At 37.1% G+C, this 26,618-nt stretch overlaps 1 protein-coding gene across 4 annotated transcripts in view; it reads right to left on the bottom strand.

Annotated features, from left to right (window-relative positions):
- The window catches only part of LOC136386101 (vascular endothelial growth factor receptor kdr-like), a 276,217-nt gene that overhangs the window by 136,305 nt on the left and 113,294 nt on the right, over positions 1-26,618 (bottom strand). For all 4 annotated transcript variants that reach the window (XM_066357427.1, XM_066357429.1, XM_066357428.1 and 1 more), the window contains exons 7-10: positions 26,355-26,532; positions 24,009-24,126; positions 20,071-20,243; positions 2,810-2,960 (exon numbers count right to left, since the gene is read on the bottom strand). In XM_066357427.1, coding sequence (XP_066213524.1) covers positions 2,810-2,960; positions 20,071-20,243; positions 24,009-24,126; positions 26,355-26,532 — 620 coding nt within the window. The remainder of the gene's footprint in view (positions 1-2,809; positions 2,961-20,070; positions 20,244-24,008; positions 24,127-26,354; positions 26,533-26,618) is intronic.

Raw genomic sequence — 26,618 nt, 5'->3', positions numbered from 1 at the left:
TAAAGTGGGAGGTATCACACTTCCGGATATCAAGTTATACGACAAGGCCATTGTACTCAAAACAGCTTGGTACTGGCATAAGAACAGGTTATAGATCATTGGAACAGAACTGGGAACCAAGAAATAAACCCATATCTTTATGGACAACTGATATTTGACAAAGGAGGTAAGAGCATACATTGGAGTAAAGACAGCCTCTTCAACAAATGGTGTTGGAAAAATTGGACAGCTACCTGCAAAAAAAAAAAAAAAAAAAAAAAAAAAGAAAAGAAAAAGAAAAAGACCAGCAACTTACACCATTTTCAAAATAAACTCAAAATGATTAAAGATTTAAATGTAAGCTGTAAAACCGTAAGCATCTTAGAAGAAAACATAGGCAGTAAGCTCTCTGACATCTTTCGCAGCAATATATTTGCCGATTTATCTCCACGGGGAAGTGAAATAAAAGACAGGATAAACAAATGGGACTATATCAAACTAAAAAGCTTCTGCATAGCTAAAGACAGTAAGAACAGAATAAAAAGACAAACTACACAATGGGAGAATATATTTGACAATACATCTGATAAGGGATTAATAACCAGAATATATAAAGAACTTGTAAAACTCAATACCAGGAAGATAAACAATCCAATCAAAAAATGGGCGAAAGAAATGAATAGACACTTCTCCAAAGAGGACATACAAATCACCAATAGGCATATGAAAAAATGCTTAACATCACTAATCATTAGAGAAATGCAAATTAATACCACAGTGAGATATCACCTCACACCAGTCAGAATGGCACTCATCAACAAAACAACACAGAGTAAGTGCTGGCGAGGATGTGGAGAAAAGGGAATCCTCCTGCACTGCTGGTGGGAATGCAGACTGGTGCAGCCACTATGGAAAACAGTATGGAGATTTTGAAAAAATTAAAAACCGAACTGCCTTTTGACCCAGCTATACCACTTTTAGGAATATTCCCCAAGAACACCATAGCACTGTTAGAAAAGAAGAAATGTCCCGTCATGTTTATGGCAGCATTGTTCACAATAGCGAAGATCTGGAAACAGCCCAAGTGTCCATCAGTGGACGAGTGGATTAAAAAGCTTTGGTACATATAAACTATGGAATATTACTCAGCCATAAGAAATGATGACATCAGATCATTTACAACAACATGGATGGACCTTGATAACATTATACTGAGAGAAATAAGTAAATCAGAAAAAAACTAAGAACTATATGATTCCATACATAGGTGGGACATAAAAATGAGACTCAGAGACATAGACAAGAGTGTGGGGGTTACGGGGTGGTGGGGAGGAAAAGGATGGTGTTGAGGGCACAAAGAAAACCAGTTAGAAGGTGACGGAAGAGAATTGAACTTTGGGTGATTGGAATGCAGCATAATCAAATGTCAAAATAACCTAGAGATGTTTTCTCTGAACATATGTACCCTGATTTATCAATGTTAGCCCATTAAAATTAATTTAAAATTTTCTTTGTATGAGTAAACTACAATTTGTTTATTCATTCAACCACTATTGAAAAAAAAAAGCTGTCTAGAATGTACGTACCTGTGAGACACAGACTAGCAGACTCTTCTGTTTGAAGATTTATCTTGGTCTGATAACTATATTTCTTACCTACATTTTCCTCAAATCAAAGCCAGATCGTAAAACCCTGGGCCTTTCAAAATGTATTTCTTAGACATTCCCATTCAGAGTTTATCCCCTGTGATGCCCCCTCATTCATTACCACGTGCTTAAAACTCAACCTTCAGCACAGTGCAATGACTTAATAAGATGAACTTCTTTTGTCAGCTAATATGTCATCCTTCCGACAACAAAGGAAATCTGAGTGAAGTGTCCTCTGTACCATTTTAGAGTTATGGTGAAATAGAATTTTTTTGCATGTGTGAAGTCTGTAGGGAGATTGTGTGGTAGGAAGTGGTGAGCATTGATGATGCTTTCTTATATGCTGCCTACTCTGGAATTTGGGGCAAGTCGCTTCACCTCTCTGAATTTTCCTTTTTTTTTTTTTTCTAATTTTTCAGGGCTACATGAGACTCATTGTCTCAGAGGTGACTGAAACAAACACTTTGAAATAGAACTTATTGCCACAAAGCAAAAATCAAAGTATCTAATACGTTCCAGGTATATAGTAGAGGTTCAATAAATGGAAGCTCTTAAGGGGTAAGAATTAGGATGCTTGGTTTTCATTGTGATGTCTCTCTTGACTTTTGTGTTGTGTCAAGTAACTCATTTATCTTTCTTAGCCTCTGTATCTCCATTTGTTACTGGGAAAGAGGAATCCCTGTCCTAAATGGGTGTTCTGTGATCTAAAAATATTATTTATTGACAGATTTTCCCATTGTGGGATTAATATTCCAATCAGGCTTATCATGAAAGCAGTTGTCGGAGAGATGAGACATGTCTACGTTCCAAGACTATTATTGATTGTTTCTCTATACAATGACAAATATTTGGAAACCTGCCCTATTCTGTATTTACCAATTAAATCTTCAATTACAATCTAAAATCTAAACATCCTAGGCCTGTAAACCATAACAATTACTTCTACTCTAATTTGAGGCTGTGACTTTGGTAAAAACAGGCCAAGACCTGGACTTTGGTAGTTATTGGCATACTACCTCTTCTTTGCACTTCCAAGGCCCTATTCAAAAACAACTAACAACACCTGCCAAATCATATAAAAGAGAAAATCTTCTGATAAGATCTTAAGACTGCCAGTCCCTTGTGTAGCTCAGTAAACCCAAAACTCTAGATCAGGCAGGGTCCTTTGGATGCAAGTCACTTACAACTCATCTTTCTGGCTACAGGGTTCCCAAGCCCATGTGAAGGAGGGCACAGGCAGGCCACTTGCTGTACAGCGAAGGATATTCTCACTGCCTAGAAGTATTGGCTGGATGTTCTTCAAATCTGTATCCTTCTCATAGATTTTCGGTTTTTCTGGACAAGAAGAGAAAATAGCATAGATTAAGGTCCCACATCAGGGCTGATATTTTAACTCTAATACCAGTAAAGGAATCCCAATGGTTAGAATGTTGAAATATTTCTACATCAGTTCAGAAAAAGCTATTACTCTGTTTCCTAAGTACCCTTTCCTCACTACCGCTACCTTAGGTCCTCCCCATGCAGAGGCCCTTCCTGTGGCCCAGCAACTCAAGGGTTAATGTCTGACTAAACAGAGACCTCTAACACTGCTTACCTACACTATAGCATGACCTAATTAGTAAATGCCTATGCCCTACTTGTGATTATTTTTAATATTTCACCTCTAGTAGGCACACTAGAGCCCTGTTGAAGAGAAGTGAATCCAAGTCCCCAAATGACAGGTATGTATTTCAAAATAGTCTTTTTGATTGGAAGCTTAACAAAAATAGGACTGACATTAAGTTCACCTCTGCACCCTAGGCACAAAGTCAGTGCCCAAGAGTTATATGTTGAACTTAATTACAAAAGCTAAGAATAGGTCTTTTTTTTTCTATATTCAGTAATGTTTATTATTTTCATTTGGATTTAAGAAAACCAACAATAATAGGTTTCTACCTGATTTACAGGAATCTCACTTCTGAGTTGTCTAAATGTATACCCAACTGCTTACTCCACATTTCTAGTTGAATGATAATATTAATACTATCAATGTTACTAATATAATAAAAGTTAATTGATCTACATGCATGGCATTATTTTAAGCTCTTTATGCAAGTGAACTCATTTAATCCCCACCCTCTGAGGTTAATACTGTGATTATCCTTGTTTACAGATAAAGAGATTGAAATGTTAAGTAGCTTTCAGAAAATCACACAGTTCAGAGCTGAGGCCATGAATTCTGGTAGTCTAGCTCCAAAGCCCTTTCTCATAACTCAGGGGTCGGGAACCAATGGCTTGCGAGCCAGATGTGGCTCTTCTGATGGCTGCATCTGGCTCACAGACAAATCTTTAATAAAAAAAATAATAATAATGTTAAAAATATAAAACATTCTCATGTATTACAATTCATTCATTTCCTACTGCTCATGTTCATGGTTGCAGGTGGCTGAAGCCAATCACAGCTGTCCTCCGGGACAACACCAAATTTTTATTGGATAATGTGTAATGTACATGGGTCGTTGTATGGCTCTCACGGAATTACATTTTAAAATATGTGTCGTTCATGGCTCTCTCAGCCAAAAAGTTTCCCAACCCCTGTCATAACTTGTTACAACTCTACTATTCCATAAACATAATAAACTCAACATTTACAATAATAATAATAATAACAACAACAATAAACATATATAAACTTACCAAGTCTCAGGCACTATTTTTAAGTGTTTTTTATATATAGATCCTCATTTAACTTCATAACATCCCACTAGGAAAGGACTTCCTTTAGCTTTATTTTACAGATGAATAAACTGAGATGCAAAGAGATGAAATAACTTGCCCAAGGATTAGGAAAAGTAGAAAAGTAAGGAATGAAACCTAGACAATCTAACACTCAGGTTTATAACCACTACACTGTGTCTCCTGTAAAAAAAATAAAACTCCTCATTTCCCCTTCTCCTCTATTCATCATTTCAGTAATCTGCTCAGTCACATCAGCCAACAACACACATGTCATATTTGACCTCTCATTCTCCCTTACTCACACATTCTACCAATCATTACAAAAGCAGGAGTTCAGTAACAGATGAAACTCTTATCAGTGTTGTTCCCTACTGTACCTCCAGAGCCTAGTACATTCAGTGCCATATGTCTTGTAAGACTCAATAAATTCATGTTTGAAAGTGTTAAGCCACAGTCCTTTGTCATGTGACAGACAAGCAGAATTTCACTGTGCTTTCCAAAGTTGCTGTCTCTAATGTTGGTGCAAAATCCTCAAACCTTTAGAAAACTGAGATGTGGTTTGGATGTTGGAGCATTCGTATTTAAAACTGATCTCAGTTGTATCTCTTCACAAATGTAAGAGCTAACTGACAGACCTTTACAAAAAATTAACTGACAGCAATTTATTATATTCACAGCAAAAATATTTGCAATATGATGGGATGTAGAGCAGGCTAACTAGTTTTCTTTCATCCTTAATTAATGCTTTTTGTTTGTTTGTTTTTCTGGGGATTGTAAATATAAACTATTGCTCACTGATTCTCCTGTGACAATCTGGCTTCATTTTGTTCTCCCACTCCCTCCTTCTATTTCTCCCCTCCAAGGCCTAATTAACTTTAGCTTCTAGCACAAGATCAGCAATATCTTTCCTATTTTGTTTTTTGTAGCTGTCACCTTCTCCAGGCTCAACACGTAACTCTAGATGAGAGTGAGAAGACGGGAAAGTTAGCTCTTTCAGCCTCTGGAATACCCAAATTCTAGGAAAATAACAACTATTATATATGTTTGTCTCTGGCCGAAACCAGTACTGCCCTTGAACTTGTGGTCCTCACAATAACTACCTCTAGCAATAGAACGTCTATTCCTGGCTCCATCTGGAGTCAAGTCTCTCACCTCCCCTTCACACAATTTCCTTATCCTACTCCCTTTCCTTTGTTTGAAGCAAATAAAATAAGGGCAGTCACCAGATTTCCTCTAATAAATGAATTTTAGGACCAATGTGTATTGTCTGCATTTTCCATGATCTCAGAACTTTTTTTTTTCTTTTTCTTTTTTTTTTTTTTTTTTTTTTTTTTGTTGAAGGCATTCTTGGAGCCAGTATTAAGAACTTGGGAATTAAGGGACATATGACTGACATGTCAAAAACAGGGTTGGAGTCTTTGTCTTTCAATGCTGATTAGGATAAAGGGCCTGCTCCCTTTTGAAGGGATTGTGGAAATAAAAATATTTGTTTTTTGTTGGTGTTTTGTGAAGAATAAATATACATGAGAATGAAAGGATGAATGGGTGAATGAAATAAAATTCAAGCTGGCAGGGCTAGTGTCACTTTTAAGGCTCTGAAACATTTAGATTCATATAAGCACTAACTTAAATTTGCAAGACAAGGGATATGTTCTCCCAATCATAATTTTAAGTCCCTTTACTATAAATACATCTGGATTTTCAGGCATACCTGTCTTCAACAAAGCAGGTATATTTAGGTCAATGTGACCTTGAATTAGTCTCTTCCTCTCTTGGACCTCTGCTATGAATCGGCCAGACTGGGGGTGAGTTGAATCTAAATATTTACTGTTTCTCTTTCAGCATTGATTTTTGTGACTGTTTGAGTCTAAAGGATTCTTAACTCATTAATAAGTACTTCTGAGTGCCTCTTGGGTGCTATACCATGCCACATAGTGAATGAGGCATTCTTTATATAGAAATATTGGCACAAAGGTCTCTTTATTCCTAGGAGTTGTTGGCTTTCCTGAGAATTTCTAGAACTCCAATCAGACAATGGAAGCTTAGGACCAAATATCTAGTCTTTTTAGAGTTAGAGAGTTCATTGTTTTACAGCCATATTAGAATGACAACTGTCTTGTTACCCACTATTGTTTTATTATTCACCTAAATCACATGTCAAAAGGTCCCAAATAACTCAGAAGGCTGGTTCCTACATAATTATTTCAAATATACATCATATTTAATTATATATTTCAAATTTGGTTGGGTAAGCTAATCACCATAATGGTACGCACTTGATAACCCAGAAAGCCATCACTGATTGCTGAAATTCATCCTGGCTAGAGATGTTTTCTTTGTTGTTGTTGTTGTTGTTGTTTTTTACAGAGACAGAGAGAGTGTCAGAGAGAGAGATAGAGAAGGACAGACAGACAGGAATGGAGAAAGATGAGAAGCATCAATCATCAGTTTTTCGTTGCGACACCTTAGTTGTTTGTTGATTGCTTTCTCATATGTGCCATGACTGTGGGCCTTCAGCAGACTGATTAACCCCTTGTTCGAGCCAGCAACCTTGTGTCCAAGCTGGTGAGCCTTGCTCAAACCAGATGAGCCCATGACTAGGCTGGTGACCTTAGGGTCTTAAACCTGGGTCCTCCGCATCCCTGTCCAATGCTCTATCCACTGCACCACCACCTGGTCAGGCTAGAGATGTTTTTGTAATCAAACATAACTGAGTTGGGCAAGGTGTCTCAAGGTTCCATAGAGCTGAGAACTTGGAGGAAGCTCACCACTTTCTTTACTCAGTTGCAAATAGTGACTACACTGAGTGAACCTCAGTATAATAAATATAATTTGACTGTGCAAAGAACCATGGGAAAGATTCCAATAGCAATTATTTCTGCAAACCTGAACACTGTGATTTAAATAATGTAATCAGCTACAATGTGTATTTCAGCATTGAGTGGGAAAAATTGTTTTAAAACATGTATTTGAAAAGCTTTGTATTTAGATCTGGAAAAAAAAAAAAAGATTGAGCAAGAGCCAAATAGCAGATAACCGGAACTATCAGCCTGGCCATAACTGCTTTCTGAAGAGAGAAGGGAAGTTATATTTGTGGGATGCCAGCCTATAATGTACTAGGCACTTTGTTCATAATAAAAGATGGAGCTGCTTATTTAGGGCTTATTCCATGCCAGGTATTTTAATGCAGTGACTCATTCAATCCTTATAGCAACCCTAAGAAATTGATATCATTTATTTATTTCAAAGAAAAGAAAAATTGGCACTCTAAGTTAAAATATATGCACAAAGTCACACAGCTAGGAACCAGTGACAGAGAATCTGTCTGACTCCAAAACCACATGAAGCTCCATGTATTATGCCACGCTTTCATTCTTGAGAGCAGAGAGATTTCTGGTGCAACTACTATGTGCCAGGGCCTTGTGATAAGGCTTTACATTTATCATCTTTTTTAATCCTTAAAATTCCATTAGGCAGTGAGATCAATGAATTGACAAAGGCCATGCCACTAGTAGCTGGCTAGGTTTTGGACGCAGAGTTATCTAACGCCGAAGTCAGGGCCTTGTCTTCTGATTACTGTGCTCTCATTCCCCTACATCCTCTTAGCTATGGCAGAAGCCTCCCTACTCGAATTATATTTTCTTCTGGATTCTGTAGCAGGTCTTCTGACACACTTTAAGAAAGTTAATGTAAAACCATCAGAAAGGCTTGGAAAGTGGTCTGAGATGCCCTAGAATGAGCTCACCAAGTAGGTCAAGTCTCCCCAGACCTAAGACAGTGATGGAAAGTGTTTCTTTTCTAGACTCATCAAGGCTCTTCTAGAGTCTGGTGGCAGGGTTTCCAGAACTGCCACTGGAAAGAGCCTCCTAGGTCATGTTTAGGTTACCAATATTTTTAGAATTTTTCATTAAGGTTTTCCATGTTTGAGAGCATGTCCTTTGGAACCTTTGTGTAGTTTAAAATCTTAACTCTGCCACTTGGCTGCTGTAAGATATTGTGCAAATTGTTCAATATCTCTGTGCCTCAATTTCTTCATCTTATAAGTGAGATAATAAGTGAGTTCCTACATCCCAAGGTGTTTTTTGAAGAATAGGGATAAAAATCATATTTCAGAATAGTCATGGGGATGAAATGAGATCATGCTTTATAGATTGTCTGTAAGCTGGGGGGACACCCTTCACCTTGTCTAGTGAAGAGAAACTGCTGAGATGTGTGATGCTCTCCGGGTTTAGATCTCTCAGAGGATAGATGGTGTTACTCCTGCTTCAGATGCCTAGGAAGGCATTTCCTGAAACTAATTTTAGAACTTCAAGCTGATAAGAGTAGCTAGAAGTTACTTAAAATTGCAGGGGCCCTTATCAAAGGGTTCAGGGTTTAGTCATCTCAAACAATATGTAATTGAGAAAAAAAAAAAGAAGAAATGGCCATTCTCTTAATGAAAAATAACACCCTCTCTGTCACTAGTGATGTGTGCCCTGCTTCTAACCATGTTAAGCAATCACCTGCTCCAGGTATATAGGCCAATATAAAATTACAACACTCTTAAAATCCTTGTCATTTCCTAAGTGATAAAAGCACTAGGAACATTTTTTTTTGTTCTAACATTTGATCTTTGACCCTGGTTCCTGATATGAAGTTCCTAAATCCCTTGGAATTTCTGAGGTGATAGAGGTATCTTTTGTTTTGATCAGGCAACTCTGGGTGGGCTCCTGATGGCACATGAATGGGGGCTGTTAGAAAGATAGGCCCATAATTAGAAGATGGAATTTTCAACCTTAGCCCCTACCCTCCAGAGAGAGAAGAGAGGCTGTAAATGCAGTTGATAGGTGGCCATGCTTACATAAGAATCCCAATAGTGTTAGGTTAAAAGAATTTTCAGGTTGGTGAACACATCCACATGCAGAGAGGGTGACACATACCAATTCCACAGGTACTCTCCCACACCTCTCCCTATGTATATTTTCATCTTGTTGTTCATGCATTTTTTGTCATATCCTTTAGTAAACCAGCAAATGCAAGTGTTTTCCTGACTTCTGTGATATACTCTAGATAATCAGTCAAATCTGAGGAGAGGTGCCTGAGAAACTTCAATTTGTAGCTCAGACAGGTGATTGGTACCTGAAGTAGTATAGAGGCCCTGAATAGGAACATAGAACAGGACAGAGTTCAGTGCTCTGAGGCAAAAGCCACAGTGGCTTTACTGACAAAAATACTGAATGCAGTACTGTGCTGAGGCAGCACAATAGGGATAGAATTAGCAATTCTGATTAATCAGTAGGTAGAGACATTTGAGCTTCTTCTTCATTGCCTTTTTATCTGCTCGAAGGAAGTTCCCCTTCCTGACTTCTTCATTTTCTTCTCTGCTTCCTGACTTCCTCATTCTCATCTCTGCTTCAATTTGTGTGCATCAATATATACCCTTAAGGACTGGGGGCAAGGGATGTCTCATGAAACCTGTATAGGGGATTGTGAGGTGGTCTCCCCTAGGTTCCTCTGTGCATGCCATGTGGTCTGAGTAGTCATTGTCCCCACAGCAAGTGGTGCCCTGTAGGAGGAACGGGAACTAAATGACAAAGTGGGGACTGCTTTATGAGACTGAGCTCTTAACCAGTAGAATCTGATGCTATTTCCAGATGGATATTCTCAGATTGTGTTAAATTGTAGGACACTCAGCTGGTGTCACATAAAATTGCTTGGTGGAGGAGGAACACCCACATATCTGGTTTTGTAAGTCTCACAAGACAATCGGTAGTGTGAGAGTAAATGAGACACATAGGAGGGAAAACTGAATTTTCTTAATTCAGCAAATTAGCTTGGTTTTGGAATTTAAGACCCAGATTATAAGAAGCAGATCTCTAAATTGGTGAAACAGCTCCTCAGACCTGGAACATATGAGCTTGGGCTCTATCGAGACTCTTCCATTAGCTGACCTTGGTCTATATCTTCATTGTCCTCAATTTTAAAATAAGTTTGTTGGCAGAAGAGACAGATTCATAGATAAAGAAAACAAACTGATGGTTGCCAGAGGGAAGGGGAATGACAATATAGGTGAATAGGTGAGAGGGAATAAGAGATTCAAATTCTAGTTACAAAATACACTGCTCACAAAAATTAAGGGATATTTTATTGCTTCATATTCATTTTGAAATATCCTGTAATTTTTGTGAATAGTATAAGTGTCAGAGATATAATGTACATCACAAGGAATAATTCAATAATATTATAATAACTGTATATGATAACAGATGGTTATTATTAGACTTATTGTGGTAATCACATTGTAAGGTATATAAATGTTGTATCACTGCTGTACAACTGAAACTAATATAATATTGTGTGTTAACTTTAATAACAACCTAACTAACTAAATAAATACATACATGCATATATACATAAAATAAAAATAAGGTTGTTGGGTCAGGTGACCTCAGAGGAATGACTGTCCTGGGTTAGCGGTAACAATTTATAACTTGTTTTTATTTGGTGGTAAGGAAGTGAAGAATTCATGAGTAAAGTAATTAAGGTCTAACTGTAAAGTAATTAAGGTCTAACTGCTCGCAAAAATGAGGGGATCAGAGAACATGCAGATACTCCATTACTTTCAGCCTTTTGTATAGTGCACTTTTACCAATGAAATAAAAGCTGGTTTTGCATCTTATTTGCATAATCAAACAACTTTCTTTGAAATGTCATTTGCTCTTCTGATGTTCTTGTTTAATAAAAAAAAAAACAAATGCTTCCTTTTTTATCACTTCATATTCATTTTGAAATATCCCCTCATTTTTGTGAGCAGTATATATAATTATGTCTGGCCCACATGGTGCCAATAACTTCTCTTTTTCTAATTGACTTCTGTCTTTTCTGCCTATTTGTCTCCATAAGAACTTAAAATCAAACTGATTTAGCTACTTAGGGCATAGGCCAATCAAAAGATTCAGAAGAAAATAGTTATATATAATGGTAACTCCCTTCATTATTCTCTAGCTTCTTTCCATTGCTTTCAATTTATCCATAATACTTCTAAGTACTTTCTCACTTGGAATATTGTATATTTATCAGATTTGTTTTCCCATGTACATCTTTCTATAACATATTACATGAAGGCCAGAAGGTTTATCTTTTTATTTTCTGCAACAACCCCAGAATCTAGAATACTACCTGGAATATAGTAGGTAGCTCTATAATTATTTGATTAACTGATTTTTAAAATTTTTAAATTACAGGTGAAATTAAATATTATTTTATATTAGTTTAAGGTGTACAATATACTGGTTCGACAATTGTAATTTACAATGTGATCTCTCAATAATTCTAATACCCACTTTGCACCATACATAGATATTACAGTATTATTGACCATATCCCCTATGCTATACTTTACATTACCATAACTATTTTGTAACTAACAATTTGTACTACTTAATTCCTACACCTTTTATATCCAGCCCCCCAACACCACTCCCAACTGGCAACCTTCAGTTTTTTTCTCTTTCTCTATGATTCTATTTTTATTTTGTTTGTTCATTTATTTTGTTATTTAGATTCCACGTATAAGTGAAATCATCTGGTTTTTGTCTTTCTTTGTTTGACTTATTCCACTTAGCATAATACCCTCTATGTCCACCCAGCAGCAAATGATAAGATTTAATTGTTTTTTTAATGCCAAATAATGTTCCACTATATATTTGTAACACATTTTAGTAATATTATTTCCTGATATACCTCTTCAGGCAAGAGAAAGAAAAGAAAAAAAATGAAATAAATGGGCCTGACCAGGTGGTGACTCAGTAGATAGAGCATCACCCTGAGATATTGAAGAGTAGAGTTTGAAACCCTGAGGTCGCCAGCTTGAGTATGGACTCATCTGGCTTGAGTGCAGGCTCACCAGCTTGAGCGTGGGGTCGCCAGTTTGAGCATGGGATCATAGACATTATCCCATGGTCACTGGCTTGAGCCCAATGTCCCTGGCTTGAGCAAGGGTTCACTGACTTGGCTAGAGAACCCCAGTCAAGGCACATATAAGAATGCAATCAATGAACAAGTAAGGTTATGCATCAATTATAAGTTGATGCTTCTTATCTCTCTCCTTTCCTGTCTGTCTGTCCCTGTCTGTCTTCCTCTCTCTCTTTCTATCAAATAAATAAATAAGTAAATAAATTAAAAAGATAAACTAAAAGATTTTTCACAGCAAAGGAAACCATCAATAAAACAAACAACCTACTTAATGAAAGATGTTTGCTAATAATACATCCAATAAGGTGTTAATATATAAAATTTATGAAGAATTCAGACAACACCACTACCACTAACAACAAACAATCCAATTAAAAAACAGGTAGAGGACCTGAATAGCACTTATCCAGAGAGGGCATACAGATGATTAATAGACATATGAAAAGATGCTCAATGTCATTAATGATCAAAGAAATGCAAATTAATATCTCCATGAGATATTACCTCACACCTGTCAAAATGTCTGTCATCAACAGAGCAACAAACAACACATATTGGTGAAGATGTGGAGAAAAGGGAACCTTTGTGCACTGTTGGTGGGGTTGCAAATTGATACAGCCATAATAGAAAACAGTATAGAGGTTCCTCAAGATACTTAAAAATAGAACGACCTTGTAGCACAGCAATTCCACTTCTGAATATATATTCAAAGAAATCTAAAACACTAATTTGAAAAGATATATGTACCCCTATGTGCACTGCAGCATTAATAAAGAAGTCAAAATATGGATACAACCCAAGTACCTATCTCTATCAACAGACGAGTGGAGATTTTGGGGAGGATCATTCTGTAAAGTATATGATTGTCTAACCACTATGCCATACATTGGAAACTAATATAAAATAATAGTAAATGTAAATTGCAATTGAAGAGTAAATTTTAAATATACATTTAAAGTGTCTTTAAAAAGATAATTTGCATACTTTGCTCAGCATTTTAAAATAGTTAATAATTTTGCCAAAGCAGTATGTTTCTGGACAAACATTGTTATTTGACAAGGAAAATTATATATATGATGTTATAAAATTTAAAAATACACAAGCAGATAAAGATGATGTGGTATATATGTACAATGCATTAGTACTTGGCTACAAAGAAGGATTTTTGTGAGTGATAGAAAGAAGTGCCCTGCTATTTCTGCTGCTTTTCTTTTTCCCAAGTGATGGGAGGAAGGAGAGAGAGAAAGATTTTAAAAGTGGCCAAGCCACATAGGATTTTTCACAAAATCCTTATGTCCTTATTCCCCTGCCAACCCATCTTGTCTATTTCCTTTTAGGGCAATAGAAATAGCCTCTGTGAATTTCTCAGCATGCAGTATCTAACAGAGTAATCCCAAGGTCCTCCTGAGAGGTGAAGCTTTGGGTCACAAGTACACATGAATTCCATGTAATGTTTAAGGAAAAAATAGGTGTTCATTTGTTTAAAATAAACCCCTTTGACCTGAGCCTTCCCACAAGCTCCTCTTGGCATTCATCCACTTTGCTGACTGATGACTTCTTTAGCTCCATTTGAGCCCAAAGGAGTCATCCCACAGGGTGTGCATGACAGCTGCTGGCATTTCTCTAGCTAAGAAAGGATACTGAAAGGAACAGGAACAGCTTTGAATAGCTAAACTGCTAATTCCAGAGGCCTTCCTGGCCCTACCCTTCTCTTCAGAATTCCCGATGACCCACAAAACATTCTTAAACTAATTAGGGGCAGGAAGCAAAGAATTGAGAGATGGGAACAGACAGTGGAACTGCTGGCCTGCCTGACCTTGACTTAGATACCAACCTGCCCTAAATAACTCACAAAGAGAAGGAGGGGGGAAAAGTATTAACCCAATGAAGGATTTTGTTTAGATTTTTGTGTATATTTATTTTCTCTATTTTGTTATTTGGTTTTAAATTGATGTGCAATATTTTAATAAACTTGTTTATTTGTTTTTTCATATTCGACATATAAGTGATTTAGGTATTTCACTTAGCACAATATCCTAAAGGTTTATCTATACTGTCACAAGCAGCAATATTTCATTTTTTGTAAGGCTAAATAGCCATTCTGTGCACATGTATGTATATACATATATACATACTATATATAATATTGTAATTATATTATATATACATAAATAATAAATATATATTATATACATACACACTATGTATGATATTTATCACATATATAATATTATATAGTAATATATGCAAATCTTCATATTCAAGCATCCATCAAAGACAGGTTGTTTTCATGTCTTAGCTATTGTAAATAATGCCACAATGAACATAGAGGTGCAAATATATTTTTGAATAAGTCTTTTTGTTTTCTTTGGATAAATTCCCAGAAGTAGAGTTCTTGGATCACATGGTAGTTCTATATATTTTTTGAGGCATCTCTATATTATTTTCCATAGTGGTGTCACCAATTTACATTTTCTCAAGAGTACATAAAGTTCTATTTTCCCCACATCCTCATCAACAATTGTTACCTTGTCTTTATGATAATAGCCATTCTGACAATTGTGAGATGATACTCATTTGATTTACATTCCCCTGATAGTGATGTTGAACATCCTTTTATGTACTTGTTGGCCATCTATGTATCTTTGGTAAAATGTCTATTCAAATCCTCTTCCCATTTTTCAGTTGGATTGTTTGTTTTGTTCTTGTTGTTATTGAGTTACATATTCTTTATCTATTTTTATATTAACCATTTATCAGATATATGATTTCCAAATATCTTCTCCCATTCAGTAGATTATCTTTTTACTTTGTTGATCATTTGCTTCATTGTGCAGAGGTTTTTATGTTTAATGTCATTTTTTTTAAATTTTTACTTTTGTTTCTCTTGCTTTTGGAGTCAGGTTCAAAAAAATCATTCCAAATTCAATGTCAAAGAGCTCATCACCTACATTTTCTTATAAGAGCTTTATAGTTTTAGGTCTTACATTCAAATATTTAATTCATTTTGAGTTAATTTTTTAAGTATGGTATAAGAGCACAATGGATAAGCAGTCTATTACCCCAATAAATCCAATGGAAATGAATGAGTGAGTGAATTGTAAGATAAGTGGTCCAGTATCAGTCTTTTACATGTGGCTGTCCAGTTTTCTCAAAACCACTTATTGAAGAGACTGTTCTTCCCCCCACTGTATATTCTTACCTCCATTGTCTCAAATTAATTTGACCATATTCTATATGCATGGGTTTATTTCTGGGCTCTTACAGATACATTGGTTTGGATGTAAGGCTGCTATATCTCTGGGGATGTTTTTTTCCAACCTGCCACATTCCAATTAGAATTAGCACAGATTCATTGGCTCTTCATTGTCCTGGCTTTTGATAGAGATTTTCTGACGAGTGATCTGCCCTTTGTGAGGCAAGTAGGCTATAGATAAGCTCATGTGAAATGAGCTGACCCAAAAATGTTCTGGATATTATGTTAAGAAGTTTTCTCAGAGAAGCCTAAATGGATAGGAAGAGCAAGAGCAGATGTTAGGGATACAAAGGGAGCATATCTTCATAGACCCCTCAACAAGAATTTCTATACCTTCTTAACTGGGAGTGGAGCCAACCCTGTCCTTCCCTTTTCTCACTCTGTACTTGCCTTCAGCAAAGCCACATATCCCAGTCATGCTTCCCAAGATACTAAGAGCTATGTTGGGGAAGCTCGGAAACCATGGGAGGTAGCCTATGGTCTCATGGTTCTTACAACAGTAAGGACAACAGGTGGAGAGAAACACTTCCGGATTGAGCAGCTAAACTTGCAATCAGGTTATGTACCTTGAATTAGGTGTGTGGGGCCAGTTAGCAGTAGAATATGTAGCTATTAAAGAGAATGTCTGTGCCCCTCAGCCTTGCTAACTTTTCTTACCCAAGATGGAAGTCTTTAGGGTCACATTAATAAGTATATCCAACCAAATATAGTAACACCTGTTTTTTGTTACCATGACAAGAAATATTGAGGCTAGGAAAATGAACATAATCCTATCTAGGTCTGAAGATGCTATAAGCATTAATCAAAAGAATTGCATCAAAGGACTAAAGCATAAAGACAAAGTTCAAGGCTTTGTTTCTGAACTATATTTGTATAACAGTATATATGGCAGAAACTTCTTTTTATTCCCCTGCTTATTACTTTTCCTTTTCATCCTCAGTAATATATTTTAAAATGGTATGTGGTTGTTTATTTAAAGACTATGTTTTTTATTCACTTTTGCAGCTACATGTTTTGCAGAACATGTGATCAAGTTCTGGTATGTGTGCAAATTCCTTGTCATGTCCTTAAATGGTAGAGTATAAGAATAAGTCCTCTTTGCCTGTTGGTGGTCGAGAGCTATCTCAGACCATATGGATGAGAACAACACTTTAGAGATAACAAAGCAACAAAGATCCTGGATCACTGATTAGGATTTTTATGTATTATCTTGTTTAATCATTCTTTTTTTTTTTTAATTTATGTGGTTTTTGTTTTTTGGTGTTTTGTTGTTGTTTTTTTTTCAGAGACAGAGAGGGAGTCAGAGAGAGGGATAGATAGGGACAGACTGACAGGAATGGAGAGAGATGAGAAGCATGAATCATCAGTTTTTTGTCGTGGCACTTTAGTTGTTCATTGATTGCTCTCTCATATGTGCCTTGACCGTGGGGCTACAGCAGACTGAGTAACCCATTGCTTGACCCAGCAACCTTGGGTCCAAGCTTGTGAGCTTTGCTCAACCCAGATGAGCCCGCGCTCAAGCTGGCAACCTCAGGGTCTCAAACCTGGGTCCTCTGCATTCCAGTCTGATGCTCTATCTACTGCGCCACCTCTTGGTCAGGCTTTTTATAATTTTATGAGACAATATATTTAAGCATATTTAAGAAATTGTTATATTTACTTTGCTATATTAATATTGCTAATTATTGAGGTATAATTGACATACAACATTATGTGTGTTTCAAGTATACAACATAGTGTTGTGGTATTTGTATACACTGTAAAATAATGACCACAATGTCTAATCATTGTTATTTTGAGTCTCTTAAACAACAGCAAAACCTATAGTTTTACTAACACAGAAAATTTACATTCAAGTTTTGGCTGCTTTCTAACATACTATACAATACCTTGGATAAGTCACTTTCTCACTCTAAACCTCAGTTACCCACCCCATCTTTGAAGTGAAGAGGATAATAGGGTGGAATGAGATGAACCCATGATTTGAATTAGCTGGGTGACCCTAATTGGGTTATTTGTTCTTTCTTGATCCCTATCTCTTAGATTTTTATTTGGAGCTCTTTTTTCCCTTTTGGAATGGTGGGATACTTCTGCTAGACTGTGCTGCTATGCTGTTTTTCTATTTAATCTACTAAAGTATATGCAAATTAAAAGGGAAAAAAACATAGTTATTCTCTACTCATATATCCCATAGTCCCAGTGTGGGCTATGCATCTCTGCCTGTATGGGTGCTTAAATCAGTTTTGTTATCTGATTTGAAAAAAAAAAGTGGTATCCAGATTTCTTTTTAGGTAAGCAAGTGATACTATAGGGCAGCGGTGGGAATCTTTTTGGCTGAGAGAGCCATGAAAGCTACATATTTTAAAATGTAATTCTGTGAGAGCCATACAACGACCTGCCCGGAGAACAGCTGTGATGGCTCCAGCCACCCACAACCATGAACATGAACGGTAGGAAATGAATGGATTGTAATACATGAGAATGTTTTATACATATTTTTAATGTTATTATTTTTTATTAAAGATTTGTCTGTGAGCCAGATGCAGCCATCTAAAGAGCCACATCTGGCTCACGAGCCATAGGTTCCTGACCCCTGGTATAGGGAGTCATTTCAGAGACTGCAGGTTTATGCCGCCAACCCCCATGCCTGCAAATTAATTATTTCTTTGGACATCAATGGACTATGAGAGGCAAGTATGCACTTCTGTAGGAGGAGAAAACAAAGCTTCATCAGGCCATTCTGTAAGGACATGAGGAAAGAGATCACACCTGGTAGCTAGCCCCTTAGTTCCCTATCTGCCATGAGGAGAGATATTTTTTTTGTCCTGAAAAACTCTGAATTGAGTTTATCTAATAAGGTGGTATCACCAAGGCATTAGCTGGAAGCATAAGAAGAAAAAACAGACAAACAAAAACAAGCAACATGACCTTGGGAAAGCACAAACTACACAGGTTTTGACCAGAGAACTCCTAGGACAGATAGGAGGTATTGTCATGTTCCCTTCTTCAGATATCTAGCTGGTGAAATGCTGAGCCAAAGAGTAGGTTTAACACAGAGGAAACATAGAGGAATTGATAGTGGTGGGTAAAGATGTGGGATTTTGCTCTAGGTTTTGGCTTTGGCATTTATTTGACCAGTTAGAATAGATGATAGACCATGTCCTGATACTTCACTTGATGTATAAACTATTTCTTGGGATTCAGGGTGCAACATGCATAAGCAGTAATGTTGAACAATTTTGGCATAAGACTTTGATAAAAGATAAGGAAAAGGAGGTAGCAAAAGTTGAGACTTTATTCACCTGATGTGATTTTTATGACAGTTTTGTGAGGCAGGTATCATGACGCTTATTTTAAAGATGATAAAACAGGATCATAAAGGTGAAGTAAATTATAAGGTCACATGGCCAGTAAGGGCATGAGTCAGGGAATCTGGGTTTAAGAATAGGTTATAATACTAAATTTTCCTTCACCATCTGCCCATGTGACTGCCAAGGAGAAAAGTGATAAACCTTAATTGAGAGACTAGCAGAAATGGCAAAAAAAGGTGCTGAGTGCTTACTGCCATGTCCAGACTGGAAATTGTCAAACCATGGAAATTATGGTAATGATGGGGATATTGATGGTAGCTATTTTTAGTTTTCCAAATTAGCCTACTCTTTTTGATATTGGAAGGCCAAGAAAAATCTAAGAAACCTCCCAAGAAAGCAAGGTGGACAAATAAAATAGATAATCTATGATCTGTATAAAACAAAGATGCTGAAAAAGGAAGCTTTCCCCCCTTCCCCCCAACCCCTGCTACTTTGCAAAGTTTTGGTGTTGAGAAAGAAAGGATGGGGAGGCATAGTCTTAGAGCCACATAAGGACCCATCTGGCTTCTCCTTCTTATTCTGCTCTCTGATGAAGCAAGGCTAAAAAAACAAAGGACCATTCTATCCAGGAATGGTTCTTACTTCTCATGGACTCCCCTTCTCCTTTCCAGAAGCCCAACATGTAGGTGAAAGGTAAGCTAGGCTGCTCATAATAGCAGGAAAGTCTTCTGCTAGAAGAGAATGCAGAGACAGAAAGACTAAAATAGAGCATCGGTTTGGAAGAAGAGATAAGCTAGATTAGTCACACTGGCTTTCAAGTCACTGGATAAAATTGCAGTAAGGTCATTAACAGGCAGACAGTGGTGGTTGTGCTCAAAATTTCTGATTATATCATTTTGTTCCACTTTCAAGGGAAGTCAGCAGGAGTGGATCTACGACAAGCCATGGAGGACAAGGTAATCCTCTTTCCATTCCCTTTCATGTACAGAAACAAATACCAAGATGGAGTTTTGGCTCTCCTTACCTCAAATTATATTTTCTCAATAAAAAAGAGGTTAGTTTTAAAGAAAATGACAGGAAATGAATTATTCAGAGCTCTGGAAATTCTATCAGTATAGAGGGTTAATCAACACCTGATGATCAAAAAGCATCTTCAAAACCCCTGTCCCTGGGATTGTAGCATGGATTTCAAATCCCAACAACTTACCATTGACAATCAGTTGTATGGTAAGATTTTTGTAGAGTCCATGCTTGCTGTTGCTCAGAGCAAAAGTATAGTTACCAGCATGCTTTATATTCACTTCCAGGATTGTGAGTTTGTACTTAAGAGGGTCAAGCTGAATGGTATGGTTTACTGGAAGTGGTTTCCCATCTTTGAACCTATGAAGTATGAAAAATAAATGGTTACTACAGTGTTGACATCTAGAATACCCAGCTTTCTACCCCAGGGACATTTTGTTTAGGTTTCATCATGATGAACAAGGAGAAGTCAAAGAGCAGAACTCTCTGCATAAAATTCCCAAGCTGGAGCACCTTTGTACAGCTATAAAGGTAGTAAAATACTGAGTCTGTATTCTTCCTCTTTTCTTAATAGTCAAAACTTTTTTTTCAGGTGTACATTTCTATACTACATCATCTGTATATTGTATTGTGTGTTCAGCACCCCAAGTCAAGTCTCCTTCTATTATCATTTATCTTTCCCCTTACCCTTTTCTAATTCTCCCATTCCCCTTTCCTTCTTGTGATACCCAAACTGTTGTCTATATCCATGATATTTCTTTTTTTCTTAATCCCTTCATCATTTTTACCCAGCCCCTCAAGCTCCATCCACTCTTACAGCTGTCAGTTTGTTCTTCATATCTATGAGTCTGTTTATATTTTCTTTGTTAGTTTGTTGTACTCATTAGATTATAAATATAAGTGAAATCATATGATACTTTTATTTTTCTAACTGACTTATTTCACTTAGCAAACTAATGAGACATCACTTCACACTCATCAGAATATCTCTCATCAATAAATCAATAAACAACAAGTGATGGAGGGGGTGTAGAGAAAAGGGAACCCTCACATGTTGTTGGTGGGAATGCAGATTGGTGCAGCCACTGTGGAAAGCAGTATGGGGTTTCCTCAAAAAATTAAAAATGGAACTGATATATGGCCCAGCAATTTCACTTCTGGAAATATATTCCAAGAAACCCAAAATGCTAATACAAAAGAATATATGCACTCTTATGTTCCCTGCAGTGTTATTTACAATGACCAAGAAGGGGAAGCAGCCCAAGTGCCCATCACTAGGTGAGTGGATAAAAAGCTGTGGTACACTTACACAATTGTAATTACTCAGCCATAAAAAAGAAGGAAATCTTGCCTTTTGTGACAGCATGGGTGGATCTTAATAATCAAAACTTTAGGAAAGCAGCTTCACCCATGCTTCCAATTCCTCACTTTCCATCCATTCCTTAAAACTTGAAACTCTGATTTTCCACTCTGACACTCATTCAAAATATATTCTCCAAGTTTATCAGCAATGCCATAATTATATAAGCCAGTGGCCTTCTCTCAGCATTCATAACCCTCAGATCTTCTGGAGTGTTTGACTTTAGGGATCAGATCTTCCTCTCTAGCATCTGAGGCAGTTCTAATCATTGTTAATCTCTCTTCTTTACTGACTCTTCTTCTATTTCCCTCCCCCTTAAATATGTTTTTTAAAGAGCAAGCACTTAAAATACTTCATCAGACAGCTATAATAAGGAAAGAGGGGGCTTTGGATAATAAATGTCAGAGTTCCTAATAAGCTGAATATGTATAGGGTATTGTGTTACCATCAGTAATTGCCCAATAAAGGCTTAACAACTGAATATAAATGTTGCCCTGGATTCTGCCTTTTGGCTGTTTTCTCTCTATGCACTCTGCTTAGGTACATTTATTCATTCCCTGTTGATGACACCCCAGTTGATAGCTTTAACACAAAGCGCCAGACCCATATTTCAAAATGTTAATTGACTATCTCTAAATGAACTAATATTGGTGTTTTTTCCTGCTCCTTCCACACTACCTTTCATCCTGATGAAGCTCAGACTGTTAATAGCACCACCAGTCTCACATTCTACCAAACTTGAAAACTGTGAAGCAGATCTAATGGGATACTGAGTCTTGAAGATTCTGCCTCTGCAATGTTCCCCAAATCCATTCCTTCTTATATTCCCATTGCCTCCAGATTATGTACACCCATATAATGTTTCATATGAGCTATTGCTGTAATGCCATAAAATATTTCTCATCTTTTTCTATTCTAAATCTTTTGACACACATAAGGCCACATTAATATTCATAAAGCTTAGCTTCCAATCTATCACTCCTGACTGCAGAGTATTTGATGGTTCTCTACTGCCTTCTTTAATAAGCAATAGGGAATTTAAAAAAAACATAATTTATCATTTATTACTCAGAATAATTATATAACATAGGATATCACCACCAAGATTTTACAGCTAAAGAAACAGAAACTTAAAGATTTTAAGTAACTTGTTGATAACGTGATAACCTGAAATTGAAACACAGGTTTTTCTAGCTCAAAAGCCCATATTCTTTCTATTGTGTTACTTCTTACCCTCAAGGATCTCTACTAGATCAGGTAAGATCATCTTCCAGACTCCTTCTAAATCTGAGATTGTGGAATTCTACAATGGCTTTGGCTACCTTCCCAGCCTTATCTCCTCCTCTCTTTCCATACTAGAAAACTAATTTTCTCCAAATACCTGAGCGATCAATAAAGGAAAGAGGCCTGACCAGGTGGTGGCACAGTGGATAGAGCGTCGGACTGGGATACAGAGGACCCAGGTTCAAGACGCCGAGGTCGCCAGCTTGAGCACAGGTTCACCTGGTTTGAGCAAAAGCTCACCAGCTTGAGCCCAAGATCACTGGCTCAAACAAGGGGTTACTCAGTCTGCTGAAGGCCTGTGGTCAAGGCACATATGAGAAAGCAATCAATGAACAACTAAGATGTCCAACGAAAAACTGATGATTGATGCTTCTCATCTCTCTCCGTTCCTGTCTGTCTGTCCCTGTCTATCCCTCTCTCTGACTCTCTCTCTGTCCCTGTAAAAAAATAATAAAGGAAAGAGGAAGCAAACAAAGAAACCTGTGGAGGAGTAGATAAAGCACTAGTTGCTGAGGTTGTATTTTGAAAGTAAGGTAGGGGTTAGAGCAGGCAAGGCCAACAGTCTTTACCCCCGGGCCAGATTAGAAAGAAAACTTTTTTCATGGGCTGGACGAAATATTAAAATTAAAAAATGTTAAATACAAAAATGATTTAAGTAAACAAAATTTTATTATGTAATTTGTTTATGAATAAATGTGAGTAAAAAATTTTAATATACAATATTATTTTAATAAAAATATAATTATATACCATATAAATATCCAAACTGTATTGCAATCAATTGCAACAATATTTAATTAATAGAATGAGTTTAAGGGGTTATATTGCAAATAAAACAATTATTTTGTTTTATAAACAGCCTGGACACATTTTCAGTTATCAACTGCAGCTATTGTCTATGCTACAATGCCACTTGATTAAGCACACTTGACCACAAAAATAACAAATTATTTGACCTTGGGTGTGCACTGGCAAACTCCACCTAAAAGAATGTGGGTTTCACATAGCTGCTAAACGTCAAACAGTTCATATCGAGTATAGAGTAAAAAAGTTGTAAATCTTTATAATGGAATATTTTTAAAAATAAAGAAGTATTGCAAATTCATTTGACCAATTATTGGAAGTTAACCCTAGATTAGTCTCACATGGAATTCTTTTCTGCATATCACTATCTCTTAAATTTCTTGATTTCCAATAATCAAAGACACTTCCACTTCTGAGTAGCTGAGATTTTAACGTAGCAGAGAATATTAAAAATTTAATCACAAGCCACATAAACTCATTGGGATGGCTGGATCCAGCCCGCAGGCCATATGTTGGCCATTCCTAGCTTAGAGTATATTTCTGAGTTCTCACTGCCGAGACCAGGGTCTATTGTATGGTTGACCATCAGTAAGAATGTATTGAAGAGTCAGGTCTTAACGTTGGGAATTAAGAGACTCTGGAAAACAGAAACATTCAGGAAAGAAATGCCTACTTACCAGGTCACATTGGGGCGAGGGAAAGCATCTACCCTTACTGCCATTTTGAGCATATTTTGTCCGGCTGTCACCTCATAAATGCGGCTTCTCTTGTAGCTCACCCTGAGGAATGGTTTCTCTGGAAGTAGAAAAGGGATGGAGTCAGAGGAAGAAGGTATAACTAAGTCATAATTTTTTTCACCTTTCCCATTAGCAGACACATTCTTTCCAGCCCCAGAGAGATCGATCTTGATTGTCATAAATCTGATATTTCTCAGTGTGGATTGAAGGGAGGCACTGTTTATATTTTTATTTATTTATTTTTTACAGAGACAGAGTCAGAGAGAGGGATAGACAGGGACAGACAGACAGGAATGGAGAGAGATGAGAAGCATCAATCATTAGTTTTTCATTGCGCGTTGCAACACCTTAGTTGTTCATTGATTGCTCTCTCATATGTGCCTTGACCGCGGGCCTTCAGCAGACCGAGTAACCCCTTGCTGGAGGCAGCGACCTTGGGTTCAAGCTGGTGGGCTTTTCCTCAAACCAGATGAGCCTGCGCTCAAGCTGGCAACCTCGGGGTCTCGAACCCAGGTCCTCTGCATCCCAGTCTGACGCTCTATCCACTGCGCCACCACCTGGTCAGGCTAAAATAGGATTTTTTTAAATTTATTTTTAGAGAGGAGAGAGAGAGGGAGAGAGAGAGACGGGGGGGGGGGGAGGAGCTGGAAGCATCAACTCCCATATGTGCCTTGACCAGGCAAGCCCAGGGTTTCGAACCAGCGACCTCAGCATTTCCAGGTCAATGCTTTATCCACTGCGCCACCACAGGACAGACTGTTTATATTTTTAAAGATATAATTCTTTATTATGTAATACTGCCCTGAACTTTAAAGGATGTTTATAATCCTTTATCCAATCAATACCAGTAGTAATCCCCAACCATTCTGACAAAGAAAAAATACTCTCATGTATTTTTAATACCCCCAAGATGCAGTACTTCTTATGAGTTGAGAACCACTTAAGTAGGCTAATCATGTTAGTCTTATTTTGTGCTGAGCGATCATTTAGACATGTGCAGAGAACGGATTAATAAACAATAAAATAAAAGGAGAAATTAGCTAGGGGATTCCTGGGAAAGATTTTCAAAACTCAAAAAGAGACACGGGTTGTGAGGTTTTCACTTTATCCTGCCACTAAGACACTATTATTGGCATAAGAGGTCTGAGACTGTGGAACTATGAGAGAAACTTCAAAGATACTGAGAGTGTCAGAATAAAACAGGTGAAGGAACCTGGTTTCTAGAGGGCATTGATAATTCACTAAGTCAATCAGTACTGGAACTGTAAATCTCAGGACTTCTTGTTGTGTGAGATAATTGTCCTTACGGTTTAGGGGGTTTTTTTTGGGGGGGAGGGGGTCAGGTTTTCTCTTGTTTGAAACTGAAGGCAACCCAGCTTATATTAGCAGCTATTTGGAATCAAGAACTGAGAAAATATAAGTAGATTCACTTATAAAACAGGATATAAAGCACTGAACTGAGTTTAAGTGGTTACATTTTTTATTACAGAATAAATCCAGACGGTATATGTTTGTATTTCAAAGTATATGTGTGTGGATAGATATTAGTATTTGTGACTTAGGGTTTTTATGTATACATGCAAATATTAGTTATGTCTGTATAACTGTGCTAGGATGGATATAGGTATTAATGTGTTTGTGTGAACATGTGTTAGTGTAGGTGTGTGTGCATATATGTATGTATGTATATGTGTCTTTGTAAGAAAAGTTTCATGAACACAGGATAATCAGGCTAAATTGAAGTACACTTAATTCTCTCCACTAAGAAATATGTAGTCAGATTGACATTAGAAAAATAAGCAGGAATCACACTCAAACATTATATTATGATGATGAGAAAAAATGATGATGACGATGATAGATGAGATAAATGAAAGCCAGGGGAATGCAGAAAGTTGTCCAAGATCACAGAAAATTGGCAAAGAAGATAGAAAATTCAAGAACCAAGTCTTTACTTGGGCCAAAATACTGATGGGCTACTTCACCCTAAGATCCTGAATCATACAGCTGTAACTAGACAACAGGATGTAAAAGTATGTAGGTTAAATCACAATGCTACCGAGCATACAATCTCCATGCCAGAGTAAAAGAACAGAAAAGGGGCTGCTGTCTGCTATTTGCTTGTTTTTATGATTTAAGCAGAAAAGCACTGGGACTGTAAGCCTTAGAGGCCATAATACTGGGAGAGAAAATGAAGATATGCCTGAGTAATTCCTCACATATGGTGGGAAGAGAGTAGACGGGGCCAGTCCTCAGGGAAGACTCAGGATTGAAAGTTTTACGTACTGTACACTGTGATCGTGATGTTGGCCTGCAGCGCAGTGTTGTTGTCTTCTCTGCAAATATACAAACCCTTGTCTTCCATAGTTACATTCCAGATGGTCAAGTTACTATAGCTCTTGTACACAGGGGATCCTTGGTACAATTTTCTTTTAATTTCACAACACTTGGGTGTTGTCTTGGACTATAGGGAGGGAAAGAAAAAATAAAATAAATTCAATTGAGGGTATTAAACACTCTTAGGTACCTAATTTGTCACAGCTCAACAGG

Source organism: Saccopteryx leptura, chromosome X (assembly GCF_036850995.1).
Source record: "Saccopteryx leptura isolate mSacLep1 chromosome X, mSacLep1_pri_phased_curated, whole genome shotgun sequence".
In the NCBI taxonomy this organism is placed as follows: Eukaryota; Metazoa; Chordata; class Mammalia; order Chiroptera; family Emballonuridae; genus Saccopteryx; species Saccopteryx leptura.
Note: the sequence above shows the minus strand (reverse complement) of the source record. Positions and strands in the feature narration are given on the sequence as shown.